The sequence below is a fragment of the Elephas maximus genome, chromosome 6 (genome assembly GCF_024166365.1).
Source record: "Elephas maximus indicus isolate mEleMax1 chromosome 6, mEleMax1 primary haplotype, whole genome shotgun sequence".
In the NCBI taxonomy this organism is placed as follows: Eukaryota; Metazoa; Chordata; class Mammalia; order Proboscidea; family Elephantidae; genus Elephas; species Elephas maximus.
Window position 1 is genome coordinate 30,698,900 of NC_064824.1, and position 21,103 is coordinate 30,720,002.

The 21,103-nt window shown below is 37.8% G+C and overlaps 1 protein-coding gene across 10 annotated transcripts in view; it reads left to right on the forward strand.

The window, feature by feature from the left end:
- Nucleotides 1-21,103, forward strand: part of R3HDM1 (R3H domain containing 1) — a 191,825-nt gene that overhangs the window by 67,603 nt on the left and 103,119 nt on the right. For all 10 annotated transcript variants that reach the window (XM_049889247.1, XM_049889236.1, XM_049889239.1 and 7 more), the window contains exons 2-3: nucleotides 16,081-16,286; nucleotides 18,090-18,300. In XM_049889247.1, coding sequence (XP_049745204.1) covers nucleotides 18,130-18,300 — 171 coding nt within the window. In that variant the 5' untranslated portion in view covers nucleotides 16,081-16,286; nucleotides 18,090-18,129. The remainder of the gene's footprint in view (nucleotides 1-16,080; nucleotides 16,287-18,089; nucleotides 18,301-21,103) is intronic.

A 21,103-nucleotide genomic window follows, 5' to 3' on the forward strand; every position in this document is an offset into this window, starting at 1 on the left:
TCAATTATCATAGCAAAAAAAACAGCAAATGCTAATCTGTGTAATTTTCAAGGAGTATCTGATTTCTAATTATACAATCTGAACACTTTGACATTTACCTTGATATTTTGTGTGATTCATCAAAACTGGAATCTCACCATATAAATGATACCAAGTAAGAAAAGAATGTCCGAGAGTGTGTTTAACTGAATTACTGTAAGGTTTTTGAGAGTTTTGCTTGGTTTTTACTTGGAATTAGCTGGTATTTCTAACAGTATTTGGAATCGCCATGATATTTTCAGCACCCCTCCCCAATTATGAAATAATTGTTTTAGTCTTAAGAAATAATTCATCTCTCTCTTAGAGGAGATAGGAGGAAAATCACTAAGTGTTCTTTTATTACTGCTGAATATAATTGCATCTCTTTCATCTCTTTCTGATTCCCAATTTTGTTAAGTAATAGGGTCATGAAAATATTAATAGCTATAATAGAAAAAAAATTTTTTTTCTATTATTAAGATTAGGCTTTTTATTAAGTGTGTTGCTTCAACCTCATGCGAGGAGAATTTCACCATCATTCCTTTTTTTAGCTTCAGATTTTCTTTTAAGTTTTACATATTAACATCAGAAGAAAAAATTAAAATGAGTAGCACATATTGTTGCTTTTATCCATCCTTTGTCACTTTCCACTTTTTTATACCTTTCCTCTTTTTCCCTTTCATTTTCTGTTTGTGTCTATCTGGCTTTTTCTTTCTCTCTTTCTGTGTGTGTTTGTCTTTCTAAGTATTTGTCCATCTTTTCCTCTCCTTCCCTCCCTCCTCACACCATAGCCCCCTCTCCCACTCTTATCTATCTGTCTCAGTCTCCCTCCCTTTCTGTCCATCTACCTGGCATCTCAGGTCTCTCTTTCTCTTCCTCCATCTGTCTTTCTCTGCGCATCTGACTCTTTCCCTCTCTCTCTGTCTGCCAGTCCCTTCCTTCTCCTTTTCCCATTCTTTTGGTGTTTGTCCATCTTTCCTTCTCTCTTTTTCCCTCTTTCTCTCTGTGCCCCTTCTTCCTTCTCTTTTTATCTGTCTCCTGCCTCTTTTCACTCTCACCTTCCTTCTTCTTCTGCCTGCCTTTCTTTTCCTGCCTACTGCACTGTTCCTATTTGGGTCTCCTTGGCCTCCTAGTCTCCCTGCCTACTGTTCACTCAGGTGGTCTCTTTCTGCCTCCATCCCTCCCTGCCTTTGCATTTTGCATTCTTTTCCACTCTACCCCAGGTATCTTTCTTGCTTTCTTGTGCAAACTTAACTCACACATGTGCATACACTCTCCAAATTTCCATTCTCATACAGGTTTTAGCTTTCATTGGCACCTAGATTTACACTTGACTTTAAAATTATTTTGGTTAATTAATAATAGTTGTTGGTTGCATTTTATGTTAAACCCTAGGTGTTCTATAAGAAACTATTAAGAGTTAAATACCATATTTCAAATAAGCAGATCTTACCCATTGCTCAATTTTTTAATTTTCAGATATTTATTTAGATGTGGACTGAGTATATCACATCTTGAGATCTTCATTTAAAATGTTTTATCTTCCAGAGATATAATTGTTAGCCATTAAAAGGGAATTATTTATCTAGTAAATGGTTTTCTTAATTCATTCTTCAGATTTTTAGAAAGTATTTTGTCACCTTTGGCTTTTAAGCATATTAAGACAATATCCCACTTCATAATTGTATTCCAGGTTATAGATAAACATGTATTTTCTTATACCTATATGGGCTTTTTTATACCATTCTGTTTTTTCCAAATGTGTTACAGTAGACATATGTTAGGGTTTGTTCTGTTTTTAACTTTTTGTTTTGAAATAATTATAAATTCACAGGAAGTGGCAAAAACATAGAGTTCTTACGTATGTTTTTTAATTTTTTGATGTTTTTAAATATCTTTCTCAAGATTTGTTTCTGACATCTGAGTATTTAAAATAGTCTAAAAAACAAAAGTTCACTTGGCGTTTAACTGTTTATGTAATCACAAATCTAGCAACCGTTATAATATTGTTTTCATTCTGTTTTGTAAAGCAGATTAAGACAGCAGTTTGGAGACAGTGTAATTTAATGGAACTGTGATTTCATGATAACTAGCATAGACTTATCAGGAAAGAAAATTAAATTTACAAGTAATAAGTTATATTTGTAAAGTATCTTCAAGAAGCAAAGAAAAATGTATAACATAAATCTTTTCAGAGCTGAGTTAAATGACTTCCCCTACCCGCATGTACAGCTCACTCTCCTCTGGAATTATGTAGCACTTCTTGTTTCTGTGTTCTTTGGTGCCTTTACTGCTTTGTATAGTTACCCCTCTGCTATATAATCAGTCCCTTGCTTGGAGAGAACACAGGGTGGGGGTCAAATAGGACCAAAAAAAAATGTCTCTATAAATTTTCTTTGCCATACCACCATAGCTGACCAGCCCCCATTCTGATAGAGATATGATTTCTGAAGAGTTAATACAGCAATTTCCTTTTTCTCAAACTAAGTTCCTCAAACCTCCAGAATTCTACAGAGGAACTTCAGGAACTAAAGAAAGACCTGAAACCCAGTTAATCTCTCTTTTACCCCAGCCTCACCTTCTCATTTGACCAGATCAAGTTTTATTTGTTTATAGAGAGATGGATAGATGGATGAATACATAGATAGGTTACATATATGATATTATTATGCAACATAAGTATATAAAATATAAAACAAGGGTTGTTAATTAGGATTTATGTCTAGGCTTCTGAAGAACTAAGAAACCCCTAAAACCACATACAAATTGATGCCTGTGGATGTATGCTTGTGAGCAAGCGCATGTAGGAGTACTGCGTTTCTGGGAGGAAGAGCTTTGGGGTTAATAAGATTCTCAAGAGGGATCCTTTCATGGTCTAAAAATGGTTAAAAATTACTGCTTAAAAAAAAAAAAAAACATTGCCGTGGAATTGATTCTGACTCATAGTGGCCATATAGGGCAGAGTAGAACTGCCTCATAGGGTTTCCAAGGAGCGGCTGGTGAATTTGAACAGCCGACCCTTTGGTTAGCAGCCGAGCTCTTAACCACTGCCGCCTGCATTGATTTTAAATTTTCTCATTAAAATCAACCTCTTTTTCTTTATTTTAGTTGCTTAGAGAGGCACGTGGTCTCCTGCAATGGCAGGCACTCCCGCAGAAGGCATGTGCGGTTTTTCTCAAGTAGTGTGAAAATATTCAGGGACACGTAGGATGGCAGACTGTAACACAGGATTACCAGAGAGAGATAAGGGGATGTTTTATTAACCTGGTACTTTCAAACTGCTAGCTAAACCACAGATTCACTTAGCAGAAAAAAAATGAATGACAACAAAAATTTAAGACAGCGTTCTTCCCTGGAGCTCTCATGAGAAGATTGTAAAGAAGGCAAAAGAAATGTATTAAGTATTACTAACTGCTAAAACAATTGGATGTGCTGGACATGCTTGAAAATAACAAAGGCAAGAAAAGGAATAAAAACAATCAAATCTGAAATGTTTCGGACACTTTGAATTTATGTATTTCATGTGTAGCCATAGGAGATTGAGCCAATTTAATTGGACAGACCTTAGACCTTAAAGAGAAATTATATCTGCAAGAACAGTGTATCGTGTGAATTTCTGGAGACTGCAGGGTTCACAGCAGCTCTCACCTTTGCTTAGCAGCAGCATCTTCAGGCTTTAAAATTACTTACACTTTTTTGTACACATCCTTTTATAGCATATTAAGGTAGATGATGGCAACTAAAAGACAACACCTGTTCTGCCTCAAGCTGTTTCTGAGCCGTTTTTACTGACCACGAAATGTTCATTGACTGAGAGAAGAAATAAAACATTTTTGAGCCTTTGTTCCCTGACATAATCCCTGTGTGCTTTCTTGAGAGAGGGTGGTTATCCTTTGTTAGAAAGAACGCAGCCAGCAATTCAAGAAGTGAATGGTGGCACATTGGTAGTTATGAAACAGAATGTCTGCCAATTGTAACCTAAATTAAAATCCTATAAAGGAAATGGATCTTTGGCATAAGAAGGAAATGGGTCATGTTAGATCTGCTGATTCAAATGCTAGAGAATATGAAGTTTCACATGTTGAAATACATTAAGCCATCAAAGAACCTTTGGATGGATTAAATAGATGTGCCAGACGCACAGCATGAGTTCTGCTAAGACTCTTTGATAACAGCGCTTCATATTTTTCAGGCCCTCAAAGGATTTTTATTGTGTCCCTATGATAAGATTGAAATGCTAGTTATGGTAAAAAGTCCATAGAGGTAAATTCATTTAGTTATATTAGTAGTACAGAGGGGGAAAAAAATCAATTGACATAAAATTTTCAAGGAGCGAAGAGAGAAACACATCAGTCTACCTAAAATACCATAAAGAGCAAGGGTTTCATCCAGGATAGCCTTTCCCCTGCCTCAGTCTCCATAAACGTATTTTTCTTTTATTCGTTGAAACCATTTGGGAATGGTTGAATAAGGAAACTGGCATCATGCTAACGATGATAGTCACATTTACTTGTGAACTGTAAGCTACAGACATTACGTTGTGAACCTAACATGAAATCTTAGTAAAGAATATAATGAATGAGGCTAGACTATGCGCAGCGTTAATATTAACTATTGTTAATGTCCTTTGTGTTTTGTATTGTTGTTGTTAGGTGCCCTCTAGTCAGTTCCCATTCATAATGACCCCATATAAAACAGAACAAAACACTGCCCAGTCCTGTGCCATCCTCACAACCATTGCTTTGTTTGAGCCCATTGTTGCAGCCACTGTGTCTGTCTATCTCTTTGGAGGGTCTCCCTCTTTTTCATTGACTCTCTGCTTTACCGAGCATAATGTCCTTCTCCAGGGACTGGTGCCTCCTGATAATATACCTCAAGTACATAAGATGAAGTCTCACCATCCTCATTTCTAAGGAGCATTCTGGCCGTACTTATTACAAGACAGATTTGTTTGTTTTCCTGGCAGTCCATGATACAACTCAGTATTCTTCGCCAACACCATTATTCAAAGGCATCAGTTCTTCCTTGGTCTTTCTTGTTTATTGTCCAGCTTTTGCATGCATATGAAGTGATTGAAAATACCATTGCTTGAGTCAGGCACACCTTAGTCCTCAAAGTGACATCTTTGCTTTTTAACACTTTAAAGCGGTCTTTGGTGGCACATTTGCCCGGTGTGATATGTCATTTGATTTCTTGACTTCTGCTTCCGTGGGCATTGGTTTTGGATCCGAGTAAAATGAAATCTTTGACAAGTTCGATATTTTCTCCATTTATCATGATGTTGGTTACTGGTCCATTTGTGAGGATTTTTGTTTTCTTTATGTTGAGATGTAATCCATACTGAAGGGTGTAGTCTTTGATCTTCATCAGTAAGTCCTTGATCTTCACTTTCAGCAAGCAGGGTTGTGTCATCTGCATAATGCAGGTTGTTACCGAGTCTTCCTCCAATCCTGATGTCCCATTCTTCATATAGTCCAGCTTCCCAGATTATTTGCTCCGCATACAAATTGAACAAGTATGGTGAAAGGATACAACCCTGACACACACCTTTCCTGATTTTAAACCACGCGGTATCCCCTTGTTCTGTTCAAACGACTGCCTCTTGGTCTATGTGCAGGTTTCTCATGGGCATAATTAAGTGTTCTGGAATTCCCATTCTTCACAGTGTCATCCATAATTTGTTAAGATCTGCACAGTCGAATGCTTTGGCACAGTCAATAGAATACAGCTAAACATCTTCCTGGCATTTTCTACTTTCAGCCTATCAAACATCAGCAATGATAGCCCTCATTTCACATCCTCTTCTGAATCCAGCTTGAATTTCTAGCAGTTGCCGTTGATGTACTGCTGCAGCCATCTTTAGCAAAATTTTACTTGCATGCGATATTAATGATACTGTTTGATAATTTCTGCATTCCATTGGTTCACCTTTCTTTGGAATAGGCACAGATATGGATCTCTTCCGGTCGGGTTGGCCAGGCAGCTGTCTTCCAGATTTCTTGGCATAGATGAATGAGTGCTTCTAGCATTGCATCCATTTTTTGAAATATCTCAGTTAGTATTCCGTCAATTCCTGAAGCTTTGTTTTTCGTCAATGTCTTCAGTTCAGCTTGGACCTCTTCCTTCAGTACCATCAGTTCTTGATCATTTGCTGCCTCCTGAAATGGAATATCAACCAATTCTTTTTTGGTATTGTGACTCTGTGTATTCTTTCCACCTTCTTTTAATGCTTCCTGTGCTATTCAATTTTTGCCAATAGAATCCTTCAGTATTGCAACTCAAGGCTTGAATTTTTTCTTCTGTTCTTTTGGTTTGAAAAATACCAAGCACGTTCTTCTCTTTTGGTTTTCTAATTCCAGGTCTTTGCAGATTTCATTGTAATACTTTACTTTGTCTTCTCGAGCTGTCCTTTGAAGTCTTCTGTTCAGCTCTTTTTAGCCACTCTGCATTCAAGAGAAAGTTTCAGAGTCTCTTCTGACATCCATTTTGGTCTTTTCTTTCCTTCTGTTCTTTTTAATGACCTTTTTTTTTCTTCATGTCCTTGACGTCATTCCACAACTCATCTAGTGTTCGGTCATTGGTGTTCAGTGCATCAAATCTGTTCTTGAGATGGTCTCTAGATTCAGGTGGGATATACTCAAGGTCGTACTTTGGCTCTTACGGACTTGTTCCAATTTTCTTCAGCTTCAACTTGAAGTTGCATATGAACAATTGATGATCTGTTCCGAACTCAGCCCCTGGCCTTGTTCTGATTGATGATATTGAGCTTCTCCATTGTCTCTTTCCACAGATGTAGTTAACTTGATTCCTGTGTATTCCATACAGCAAGATCCTCTTGTGTAGTCGCCATTTAAGTTGTTGAAAATAGGTATTTGCAATGAATAAGTCATTGGTCTTGCAAAATTCTATCATGTGGTCTTCCACATCCTTTCTATCACCAAGACCATATTTTCCAACTACTGATTCTTTGTTTCCAACTTTTGCATTCTAGTCACCACTGATGATCAGTGCATCTTGATTGCATGTTTGATCAATTTCAGGTTACACAAGTTGGTAAAAATCTTCAATTTCTTCATCTTTAGCATTAGTGTTTGGTGCATAAATTTGAAGAACAGTCATATTAACTGATCTTCCTTGTAGGCATGTAGATATTGTCCTATCACTGACAGTGTTGTGCTTCAGGATAGGTCTTGAAATGTTCTTTTTGATGATCACTGTGGTGCCATTCCTCTTCAAATTGTCATTCCCAGCATAGTAGACATATGATTATCCATCTCAAAATGGCCATTACCAGTTCATTTCAGCTCACTAATGCCTAGGATATTGATCTTTATGCATTCCATTTCATTTTTGACAGCTTTCAATTTTCCTTGATTCATACTTCGTAATTCCATGTCCTGATTATTAATGGATGTTTGCAACTGTTTCTTCTCATTTTGAGTCCTCCCACATCAGCAAGTGAAGACTCCAAATGCTTTACTTCATGCACTTCATTAAGATCGACTCACTTTGAGGAGGCAGCTCTTCTCCAGTCTTATTCTGAGTGCCTTCCAACCTGAGAGGCTCATCTTCTGGCACTGTACCAGACATTGTTCCACCACTATTCATAAGGTTTTCACTGGCCAGTTTTTTGAGAAGTAGATCACCAGGTCCTTCTTCTAGTCTGTCTTAGTATGGAAGCTCCCCTGAAACCTGCCCACCATGAGTGTGGTGCATTGAATTACTTAATATGGCCCTTCTACCCATAGTTTTTGTAACTTCCATCGAATGACTGGGTGGAGCTATGCAAATGAGGGGCTTGTGGCCCACCAGTGGAATTGGATAGCTTGCTAATAATGTAAATAAGTTCATGGCACCTTTGTTGAGGTAGAACCATGCAAATAAGGTCTATGGAACCCTAATGAGGTTTGCCATCACAGAGGCAGAAGAGAGGATTTTAAAACCAACGAGAAAGAAGAGCCGGGAGTGCAGCTAGTCCTTTGGACCTGGAATCCCTATGCTGAGAACCTCCTAGATCCAGGAGACAGAGGAGCTGTAACACGGAAGACAGCACGAGACGGCAGGAACCAGGAGACTGGTGTAAGACGGCTGTCGTGGCCTTCCCAGCCAATGGAGCAAGAAAGCTGAGTGATTTCAGGCATGAGGCTTACTGGCTTAATGAGGTGACTCTAGGCACTTATCAGCAGAGCTGAAATAGCTTCCTAACACTTGCCCAAGCATGGCAGAGGCGGGGCCAAGGGGCCTGAGAAATGTGTACCTGTGAGCATGGCTGGGAAGAGGCTGTCCTGATGGAAGAACTGTACCCTGAATGTTCCTGAACCTGAATTGTAATCTGTTACTTCCCTAGTAAACCCCATAATTGTGAGTATTGTGTGTGAGTTCTGTGTGGCCATTGCAACGAATTGTCGAACTCAGTAAAGAAGCAGAGAGTGCCATGGGAGGGATAATTGGTGTCATACTTGGTAAAAAAGTTGGGAGAGAGGAGGTATGTCTGACCTCTGCCTCATAGGAATCAGCCTTGGGCTATTGATCTTGATTCCCTCCCCCCTTGTGAAGTTAGAGGTCAGACGCCTCTGCAACGCCATTTGTACCATGAGTGGTCCTGCTGGTATTTGAAATACCAGTGCCATAGTGTCTACCATTACAGCAATACGAAAGCCATCACAGTATGACAGACAAGTGGTTTGTATTAGGGAAGTAACTTACTTTTCTGGTTGTTATTATTCATGAGAGAGAACTCTGAGGTCAAAACAGAATATTTCCTCCTCTAACCAGTTTCCTATAGACAGTTCCGTAGCGTAAAAGCATCTCTAAGTAGATACTGTACTATTTAAAGAGTGGATTATAATCAGTTCAAACTTAATATGGAAAAAAAAAGTCTGTATTCACACTTGTTACATGCTCCTTAATTAAGCTCTCCTCTCACATCCTCATTATCTATAGCTCAAATTCAAGAATCTCAACCTTTTGGATGTTTCTGTTGTTTATTTCCCAAACCATGATCAAACAATAAGCCCAGTCATTTTTTCTCCACATAATCTTTAAAAGATATTATATTATATGCCAGGAGTTCGTATTACAACTAATTTATTTCAATCCTACATTTCTCTTACACGTAGGAGTTTCTAATTCTCAGCTATGATAGGTTCAGAATTAAGGCAAAATACATTTTACCCGCACCAATACTTTATTAAAAAAAAAAAAAAATACTTTATTAGGGGATAATTAATATAACCTTTAGGCATAAATACCAAAAACCTATTGCCGTCGAGTCAACTCCAACTCATAATGACTCTATAGAACAGGGTAGAACTACCCCGTAGGATTTCCAAGGAGCAGCTGGTGAATTCAAACTGCCGACCTTTTGGTTAGCAGCCAAGCTCTTAACCACTGCGCCTCCAGGCCCCCAGGGTATAAACAGAGCTGCATTAATGGCCCTGGCTTATGTTGGAGATTTCTCCAATTCTTTGAGGTCATCATAATGCGAGTAACCCAAAAGAGACACTAAGGTGCTGCTGTGGCAGTAGAACAGGGCTGAATGTCCTTTCACTGCCATTTCCTTATCTGGCTTTACATCACTGGGTGGTACAGTAGCTTAAGAAGCCTAACTAATAATGCTGATTCAAGATGTAAAAAGTTGGCAACTAACAATGCCAAGGACTAGACGAACTCTACATATATCTTAATGTAGCAGGGCTCTTAGATGGAACCCAAGGAGAAGCTAAAGGAAGTGTTTTCATTAGAAATGCAAAGCAGATGAGAAGTGGGAGACAACCTATTGTAGTCTGCAGGCTTTTCCCTGGAAGGACTGTGCCTTAACAGCACTGGATGCTGGTGTTGGCCTTGAAGAACCTCCTCTTAGTGACTCACTCCGGTATTTACCTTCACTGACCACTTGCCCTACATCCCACAGCCACCCCCAACTCCCTCACTTCTAACAAATAACCTCAAATTTCTAGGTAAGATGGAAACTGAGTTTATCACGTATGAATTCCCTCAGTTTCCTACCACCCATAGCAAGCAAAATATACATATGCACCTGTTTCTGAGGTCTGTGAATACATTTAAGGCTGTTCCTTTATTTGTGCTTCTGACTCTTATTTCCTCGTTTCTTCCCACTTCCTCACATTTTTCCTTCTCAATCCATCTTCCCTCCTAAACCTCAAGCGTCTCCCGTCTATCTCTACTGGCTTCTTCTCTTCAGCCTACACACTTCTTCCTGACAGTCTTCCTCTAACTTTACATTTTCCACTAACCTTGTTGCCAAATTCCGTAGGTTCTTTTTGATCCTCCACTTTTGTACCCATCTCTTAATGGGCTGGTGTTCTCTAGGGGCTCTATCTCTAGCCCACTTATTTTGTTACTCAGTGGAGGCTCCTGGGCAACTTTATCTACTTTGATAATTCAAAGCTTCCATCTTTACAGTGACTCCCTGAATAAATAGCATCAGCCTTGATTTCTCTCCTGAGCTTTGGGCTTGTGTATTCAAGTTCGTGTTAGATTTCTGTTGTGTCACCAAACCCTCTTTTTTCCCCCTCATATATTTCCTGTATTAGTGGGTATACCACCTACACCTTCAGTGTGTCCTCTCATAACCTTTTCTCTTACCAGCTTGTCTCAAGTTACTCTCTGTTAGATATAACGGCTCTGTTTCTAGAAACAGAACAGGAGATGGCTGACTAATAAGGAGGACTCAGCTAGACTACCTGAGTTCAGATCCAAACTCTGCCACTTACTAGTCGTGCAGCATTCGGCAAGCTGCTTAGTCTTTCTATGCCTCAGTTTCCTCACCTACAAAATGGGGATAATAAGAGCACCAACATAATTGGATTGTAACAAGGATTAAATTAATACATTTGCTAAGTAAAAGCCCTAGAGAGTTGAAAATGGTGCTTGGTGTATAATAAAAAAAAAAAAAAATTAAGTAGCTATTTAAGTGTTTGCTGTTAATATTACTGGTTTTAAAGCACATATCACCTAAAAAAAAAAAAAATTATCTTACTGCTTACTGCGTTTCTACACTGGAATGTAACTACCTTAAATACTGGGATCCTGTCTTCCTGGTTCACTGCTGTATCCCCAGAACCTAGAATAATACTTTGCATGTAGTATCCACTCAAAAGATTGGAATGAATGAAGTCTTTTTTCTTTTCTTTTCAGCCTTCACCTTTTAACCGTCTGTCTTAGCCCTAATCACTTTCTGTCACAACTGTCATAACATTTTGCTAACCAGAAGAGAATCTATCTATATTATACCTAAAACATTCCTCCATGCCTTCTCTTAGAGTGTAAACCAAAAAAAACCAAACCCAGTGCCATCTAGTCGATTCCGACTCATAGTGACCCTATAGGACAGAGTAGAACTGCCCCATAGAGTTTCCAGGGAGCGCCTGGTGGATTCAAACTGCCAACCCTTTGGTTAGGAGCTGTAGCACTTAACAACTGTGCCACCAGGGTTTCCTCTTAGAGATGGTCCTCTATTATTCAGGCTTTCTGTCCCTCATGAGGTAAAGACTAAACTTCTGATCTCAACTTCAAATATATCCACACTTTGGTGCTACTCTCCTGTCATTTATTTCTAGAGTATTTTTAATGAAAAATGTCTAAACCAAAAAAAAAAAAAAAAGCATTATAACCCTGAGTACTTACACCGAGAATTAACAAATTGCTAACCTTTTGTTCTTTTTTACTGCAGGGTGTTGTTTGGTTTTTTAAGAAATAAAATATTAGAGGTATATTTGAAGTCCCTTTTGTATCTCACCTGAAGTCCGTTCCTTCCCTTCCTAGGAGTAATTACTAACATGAAATAGGTATGTCCCCATCCCTTCTATACTTCTGTGGTTTTTTAAATTTTTTAGGTAAGTTGCATCATACTTCTACGTTTTGCTTCTTCACTATACATTCTAGCATTCTTTTGGGGATGTAACGTTTCTAGATATAGCTTTAGTTCATTGATTTTAATTGTTTTGTAGTATTGTGCAATATAAGTATACCATACTTGTGTTTGTTTTGTTTCTTTACTCAATTTTCCTATTGATAGATTTTTATTTTCCCTGTCCTTTGCTTCTAAATAAAGTAATGCAGTGAAGTTTGTTGTTGTTGCCTCATGCATATGTGCGAGTCCAGCTAGGATGTAGATCCAGAAGTGGAAATTTGAGGCCATGGGATATGTGGAATTTAAGCTTAATTTGCTATCACAAATTGTTTTCTAAAGTGGACTTACAGTGTGTAAGTGTTCCCATTTGCCACGTCCTTGCAGGTCTAGGTGTTACTAAGTTTTTTTGTCTTTAACCCTAGTTCACGTGCTCTATTTCAGTTACGTGGGCTCTTCTGCCCTATCTTCCCGATCTCACCACTCAGGACGTAGCATATTCCTGGAACACCTTAGCTGTCCAAATAACATTTTCCCTAAAAGTAATTTATCTGATAGTTCCGTATAACTCCACTAATAAATTATTCCTTCCCATTCTTCAACCTTCCAAAGGTATTTTCCCCTATATTTCAATATTCTCTTAAAATTGTTTTGTATGTTTGTTAATATGTGTCATTTGTAACCTCTTTTTGGTTTTAACGAACTCTTTCAGGTCAAGATAGTTCATGTTCTCTCTTGCACACGCTTTCTCTTTAAATGCTGTTATGGCAGCTGTGCGGCCATATTGCTTTCTCTGTTAGTAAATTTTTGTTAGATGACAGTAACAATTCGTAAACCACACAGACATTTAGCATTATAAAAAGTCGATGCTTTTATTCTTTTTCAGGTGACTGACAAGTCATTTACCCTGAGAATGTGAACTTCCCCTTTTCTAAATATGGCATAAATAGTTTTCCTTTCCTTTCTTTCTAGAGGCCCTTAACCAGTTAGTCATGTCGATTTTAACTGTGGGGAGAGGGTGATGTGTGTTGGTTTTGTTCATTTGATTTCCATTGTGCCTGCCTAATTATACTTCTGTCTCTAAAGGAAGAAACATATGGCATTTTACCCACCTAATGAAAAGGCTTTGAATAACGAGGTGGTCATAAAGGAAGAAAATGCAGTGTGCTTTGCCAGATTCTATTCGGATAACTTCAGTAATGTAACTCTTTTTTACCCTCATTATTCATGTGAATTTTCCCCTCTGTATTCAGCACTTTATCTTTACCTGTAACAGCCAAATTTCTTTCCCACAAATAAATCATTTTCGATATTTTGTTAACCTAAGCTGGTCTTCATTATGTGAGATTATTTTGTTTGTCTAACTCTTTAATTTTTTTGTGATGTGCAACCCAAAAGTAGACTCAAGTTATAGTCATCACATAGTCTTTTTATCATTATCAAGAGTATCTTTTTTAAAAAATAATACTTTATTGTGTTTTCAGTGAAAGTTTGCACAGCAGATTAAGTTCCCGTTTGACAAATTCTATACAAATTGTTCGATGACATTAGTTACATTTTTCACAATGAGTCAGCGTTCTCTTTAATTGCATTCTGGTTGCTCCGTTTCCAGTGCTCTAGTTTCCCTGGCCCCCTTATCTTCTCATCTTTGCTTTAGAGTAATTGTTAACCTTTTGGTCTCATATAGGTGGTCGGTAGTACATGTGTTGTTGCTGAAAATTCTAGCTGAAATTTTCATGGGAGAAGTAACTAGTCCATAGACTGCATATACTAGTGTCTGCCTGTTTGAATGTTGAGCCCAATTCTGCCTTGCTTTGTTACCTACCTTTCTCAAGGCAGACACTCGTAAGCTACTAGGCTTCACACTGTTCGTTAGCCTTAGACTGAATCCTTACTGCCAGCCGGGTTTGCATAGTTTGATTCTCATGACCACAAGAGATGAAAAGATTCAGAGAAACTAGGTAGTTTTATAATACCTGGAAGTTCTGATAATTCCATAATGCTTAGCCCTACTGACCATTAATATGCAGTGACGGTGACATGTTAATGAGTTACTCTGTGTTTTAAGTACTCTTGAACTAAACATGCCCTGTAAATACAAATTGCCCCCTCTTCTTGGAGCCCTAGTGGCATAGTGGTTAAGCGTTTGCCTGCTAACCAAAAGGTTGGCAGTTCAAATCCACCAGCCATTCCTTAGAAACCCTGTGGCATAGTTCTGCTATAGGGTTGTTGAGTCAGAATCGACTTGATGGCAATGGGTTTGGATTTTTTTTTTTTTTTGTATGCTGTGAGAGAGGCTGTGCTGGGTGTTTTACATTTAAATCAGTCAATTCTAAGAACAAACGTGTGAGCTAAATATTATTTTTCTCCCACTTTACAGGTGGGAAAACTGGCTCAGAGAGATGAAGCAACTCACCATAGTCATACCCGGCAGAGCTGGGATTGAGACTTTGGTCTAATGCCGGTGTACTTGCTCTTGTCTTACAGTATTGCCTTCTTCCCAGGCAGTAACCCGTCGTTTTAATTCAAAATAATTCATTTACATAGTAGTCTGTTGCCAAGTGGTGTGACATGTTAGCAAGTATTGCTACTGACACACATTGGTTGTGTGACTTTGGACAAGTCATTTGACCTCTGGGCTCTAGCTGATAACTTGCATGCTGAATTATAAGATTGGACCAGGTGGTGTCTAAGGTCCCACAGGGTTCCACCTACCTTGTGATTCTCTTAGAATTCTGAAATGTTCACCTCTTCAGGTTATGCGCCTCCCTTGTCCCCCCCGCAACCATTGCCTTAGTGCCTTATTCATTTCTTAAATAGATTATGGCGTTGCTTTTTTTTTTTAATTTCAATTTTTAAATTCATAATTAAATCATAAGTTCTTTATAAAGAACATATCTTTTATATCAAAGAATTTGGGTACTTAGTGAGTGCTGCCATCTTGTGTCTACCATTTTATGAGAAAAAAAATTGAGAACAACTTATACTGAATTATTTTTTGTTTTGTTTTTGATTTTAAAAATCCAGTCATTTGATTTAGGAGGCAGATCACCTTGTCTAGATTGAGATAATAAAATGTCAAGTTTAAAAAAACTTGACATTTTGTTTATGATATCCCTTTTCTCCTAGTCAAACGTAGTGAAATTGAGTGCAAATGAATGTGAAGATATAGCAGTACAAGCATTATATTTTTGAAGAGCTTTGCATGCTTGGCTGTATTAGCATTATATCTCTTGGTGCTTTGACCTTACCATGTCAGGTGTTTCACCTTAAAATTGTACTATCCTATTTATTGACAACAGAATTGCCAAAGGAAGATGGAAAAGCCCAATGGTCTTTTTAGAGGTGTTTACTTGCTGTAGAGTATTCACTTGCACCAAATAAATATAAAACTAACTTTAAAAACAGAAGACATAGAGAGAATTTTGGCATTGATTTTTCAGATGTCATTAAAAATAGTCATTCTACTATTTACACATCTTTGCTTTCAACAGACAGCGTGGATTTCTTTGGAAATGTTAAATGGCTTACTATAACTTTTTGTTTTTAGAGTGTGATTGTTCAGAATTACCACCAAAAAAAGAAAAATTCATTGCCCTGAGTCAAATCTGACTCATGGCGACCATATGTACGTCAGAGTAGAACTACTGTATAGGATTTTCTTGGGTGAAATCTTTATGGAAGCAGATCACCAGGCCTTTCTTTCACTGCACCACTGGGTGGGTTTGAACTGCTAACATTATTTTAGTAGTCAGGTGCAAACTGTTTTCACCACCGAGGCACCTTACAGTCCTCTCTTACACCCGTTCACTTGTAGCTCTGCAAGAAAACTTAAGATATCATAGCTCTTGGAGTCATGCATTCCCGGTTGTGATCTTGGGCAAATGCTTTTTTTCCTTATCTGTAAAATGAAGATAATGTCTCTCATAGAATTGACCATATACTAGGTTCTTATTGGATATTAATTCCTTTTCCTCCCCTATTCCTTCTGCTTTTACTGATAAACTGTCTAGGCCTCAGTGACTTATTCAGGCTCATATAACTAATAGATGCCAGAATTAATTGTAATGGTTTTGACAAAAAAAGTAATAAACTCACTGATAATAGTATTTTTAATTCCTGCATTACTCTAAATTTTACCATTTCCCTTGAATATTTCATTTAAAAATGTTGTTTTATTTTAATTTTAGGCCACTGAAAGGGATGATAGATTTGATCCAAGACAGTCCATTTTAGTCCAGGAATCTACAGTGGTGACAAGGACATGGGACACCTCCTGCCAGATTCCAGATGGTTCAATACAATTGACATCCTGGTTGACAACTGTGGAAAGGAACCTTGGATTACCTTATTTTTTTGTGGGACACCACAACCCCAAATCCATAGAACACATCAGGTAATACTCTCCTGTCACTGTAGAAAATGCACCCCCTCTATTCCCCTGCAAAAAACTTACATGTAAAAAGTGAGGGACCAGACTATCTTAAATACCTCACCCCCTACCCTTTGCAACCGCATTTTTTTCAGAATGAATCAGTTATCTTGGGTATGGAATATAAATAAGAAAAGCCTTTTTTTTTAAGCAATGTAAACTGCTTTAGACTCTATTTCTAACTTTAGAATTTATTTCTCTTTGGCTTTTTATTTTTCTTATTTTTCAAATGTATTCATGAATTCCTGAAATTTATTTAGACATTTAATTGCATTTTTTTTTTCCAGGAAAAGAATTCTTGGGTTCATCCCCATATTTTATTAAGAAAATTTTCAGAGTTACAGAAAATTTGTAAGAATTTTGCAGTGAACACTCATAAAAGTACTCCTGTATTCTACCGTTAACATTTTATCACACTTGCTTTAACTAGTATCTGTCCATCTCTCCACCAAACCATCTTTTGTTTTTTTCTTAAGCATTTCAAAATAAGTTGTTGCAGTTAAGTTCCAACTTGAGTTTTTGACACATTTATCCTGAAATGACAGCTATCTTTACACTTTATCTCTGATACATTCTATATGACATATAAAGTTCTCGGTATTTTTGTTAAACTCCCCAACACATGAAGGTGCAAGGTTCTATACAAAACACACTTGTGAATATGGGTTAGCAATTCTGTTCAGCAATATTCGTAAGGCAGTGAAAGCTCTTCTGATTTATGTGATTCAATGTGACTCACCTACTACCTACTTACCAGCTGTCTTGTTATCTGACATTTCGCATTTCTGACAATAAAAAATCTGCTATCCAACTATTTTGCGTATTAATGACGTACATCTGCCAATAATGAACTCCAACGTATGAGGCAAGAGTAACTCTGGCTGTGATAGTTAAGGTTGTATATCAGCTTGGCTGGGTCATGACTCTCAGTGGTTTGGCAGTTATGTAATGATGTAATTTGGCAGTTATGTAATGATGTAGTCATCCTTCATTTTTGTGATCTGATGTAGTCATCTTCCATTTTTACATAATGTCGATTTTCACATAACAGCCTGGTATTTGGAACCTAACCATGTCAGTAAGTGAGGAGTGGGTGTATATTGGCATCGTATGTATTTGATCTTCTGTGGTTTCTATATCCTAGATCCTCTGGTAAGAGGTATTGTTTCACATTGAATCACATAAATCAGAAGTGTTTTCATTGCCTTACTAATATTGCTGAACACAGTTGTTAACCCATATCCACAAGTATGTTTTTTATAGAACCATGTACCTTCTTTTTAAAATTGTATCTTTTCAGAATTGCAGGATAATTTAAGAAATTTGGAATTTTGCAAATCCTGATGAAAGCTATGATTGAAAATATTTTTCTCACAGGATGATACTCATAATATCCCTTTAGAGAAAAAGAATTCTTATGTTATATTTAGATAATATACATGTATAACTCTCCAGCCATTACCTCTTACCTTTATCTGGTTCATTTCTTAATGTTTCTTAAGAAATTTCACAAGTAATGTATACATCAGAATCACCTCACACCCAGTAGAGCTCTTTTCTCATTGTTTTTTGATTTCTTTTTTTAACATGTCTCTACTAAACTGTAAAATCCTTGAAAACAGGAATTTTGCTTCTATCTAAGCACACGCAATAGTATTCCTGAAACATAGAAGGTACTCAGTCAATATTGTCAGTATTGTGCAGTGATTAAATGGAAAAAATGTTTCAAACTGAATTTATTTTTTTTTTCCCCTCTTTCTTATTAAGGCTTCACGTTCCCTGTAGAATTCTAAAATAACCTTTGCTAATGAGGATGTCTGATATTGTTACTGTAAAAGATGAATCTGAAACAATGAAGGATTTGGAGGCAGAAGTGAAAGATAAAACCACAGTTGAAAATCTTATCAAATCAGAAAACTATGGGAAGATTTTGGCCGAGAAGAATGAACGTTGTATTGACAACAATATTGATTTGCAGGTAAACTGGATTTTCTTCCTGGCTAAAGACACTAAATATTCCAAATGTAATTATACTTTTCACACAAAACTTACTTCTCAGAATTCCAGAAGGGTCAGTTGACCCTTTGGGACATGCCTACCACCTGGTTTTTGGGCCATCCACAATTGGCTTGTTGCATCTAGTTTCTTGAGTTGCTTGTATCATGTAATATAATTTTTTTAATTTGTGTGGCCAATATGTTTTTTATTGGCTTCCTACTTTTTTATTCCATTCTAAACCATTCTGCCCCTAGTAAATGGAAACCCTGGTGGTGTAGTGGTTAAGTGCTACGGCTACTAACCAAAGGGTCGGCAGTTCAAATCCGCCAGGCACTCCTTGGAAACTCTATGGGGCAGTTCTACTCTGTCCTATAGGGTCGCTATGAGTCGGAATCGACTTGACAGCACTGAGTTTGGTTCAGTTCAGTTACCCCTAGTAATTAGTGCTGTGAGAATTCAGAATTTAACCCAACAGTTCTTAGAGGAGAGAGGAATAGAGAGGCCGAAACTGACAAACTTTTGTTGGCAAAAACAAACCTCAAGGGGAGCAGTCGGATGAACCGTGATTGAGAAAACAGGTTGGTTAAAAAAAAAAAAATTACTTGAGGTTTTTGATTTTGATTCTGTGCATATATGATGACTTAAAACTAACCACTGAGAGAGGCTTTTAATTCCAGGTGTAGATGGAAATTGATGAGTTGGCCTGTAGATTTAAGATAAGTAAAAATAGTACTTCTAGTATTCATTTCTTTTATGTTTTTTACTTATCCATTGCTATATAACAAATTACCTCAAAACAAAGGGCTAACAATTTTAAAACTGTATACATATGTATGTGTATATATGTATTTTTTTAATCTTACCATTTTGTGTGGGTCAGGGCTTGAGAGAGTTGCATCTTCTATTCCACACAGCATCAAAAGTAGTCCCTCGGTGATATTTAGAGGGTCCAGGACTGCTGCACTCACATGTCTGGTCGCTTGGTAGGAATGGGCAGAATACTGGGCTCATCTGGAACTGGGAGCACCTACTCACAGTCCCTCCGGAATGGTGGGTCCAGAGTGATCAGAGTTCATACTTGGCACCTGAGGGCCCCCAGAAAGAATATTCCGAGAGAGCCAGGACCTAGCCTTGGAAGTCCTAGACTCTTATTTCCACTGTCTTGTTTGATCAGGCAGATCAATAAGGTCACCCCAGACTGAAGGAAAGAGGAATTAACCTCACCTCTCAGTGGGGAAGAATTTCATAGCCACCTTTAATCTACCACAAAAAGCTGTCCTAAAATACTCTTTATTCATGCATGTTTTTTTAATTGTGCTTTAGGTGAAAGTTTACAGCTCAATTTAATTTGTCATTCAAAAATTTATACACATATGGTTTTGTGATACAGGTTGCAATCCCTACGATGTGAAGCACACTCCCCTTTTCTACCGCAGATTCCGTGTCCGTTCAACCAGTTCCTGCCCCTTCCTACCTTTTCATTCTGCTTTTGGACAGGAGCTGCCCATTTGGTCTCGTGTATCTGATTGAACTAAGAAGCACATTCCTCATAAAATACTGTCTTCAACATTAATGTTTTCATTTAGTGTTTATTATGAATGAAGAATTCTGTTTTCACAGAAAAGATTCTATCCTTTCTACCTTCAGGGTTACATGCCAAAAATTAGTTTTATTTTATTTTATTTTTGACAGATAAAGAAGGCTCTTTTAAAGGGTATCTCACTCCATTTCATCAGAAACTTTGTTTACTGCCTGTTAGATGTCAGACATTGTGTTAGAAAATGACAGCACCTCCTACAGCTGTAAAAAAGTATTTTGGCCCTGCTGATTAAGTGTAGTCAAGTAGTAATTATCTAAGAAATTTGGAGGAATAACGTATTTGGTTTTTTCCTAGTCATTTGCAGTAACTTTTTTAAACAACAACAAAAAATGTTGCCATCCCTGTAATCAGTCACACTCAGTGATGGCAGTGTGCCACTGTCCTGATTGAATCAGATTTGCAGAGATTCTCTTTGCATCTGTGATTCAAATTATTTTCTATACCTAGTGTTCACTCTCCAGTTCATGCTTATCAGCAGGTGTTTGACTTGGATTGTGGAGGTTCCTACCGCATGTGTTGAGTTGCCCTTGGCAATAAGTAGGAGGACATTCTGATGACCACTGTTACTCATGGCCCAGTAGTTTGTGCTACAGGATGTTCACGCAGTCTCCAACATTTATTGAAAGCCTGCTCTGTGCCAAGGGAATACTACAGTAACCAAAATAGGCATGGTCTCCGACCTTGCATTCTTTATAGCATGGAGACTAGAAAGATTGGGAGGAGGGAAAAAAGAGAAAATGAGAAATCATTTCATGTTAACCCATTGAATGCTGTGTCCGTTTTGTAGAAGTTTAAGAATTTACACTATATAAGAATGTTTAGTCTGCTTAGAGCTTTCAGGAGTTCAAGACACCTCCATCAAAGGTGCTTGGAAAGAGCTTACAGTCAAAATAATGTGCACACAAGAGATTTAAGTAATGGTGATTAGGAACGGCGGAAGTAGATAAAAGCAGATCATTTTTACCGATGTTTTCACTTAATCTAAAAGTCAGCTGTTCTCAGCATGAACAGGGCATAGACTGTCTTGTTAATAAGAGCCTGGTTAGATGGCTGTTATTGTCGTTAGCTGCCATCGAGTTGGCCCCGGACTCACAGTGACAGCTTGAGCAATGGAATGAAATGCTGCTGGTCCCATGCCACCCCCATGATCAGGTGCAGATCCATAGTGTTTCAATGGCTAATT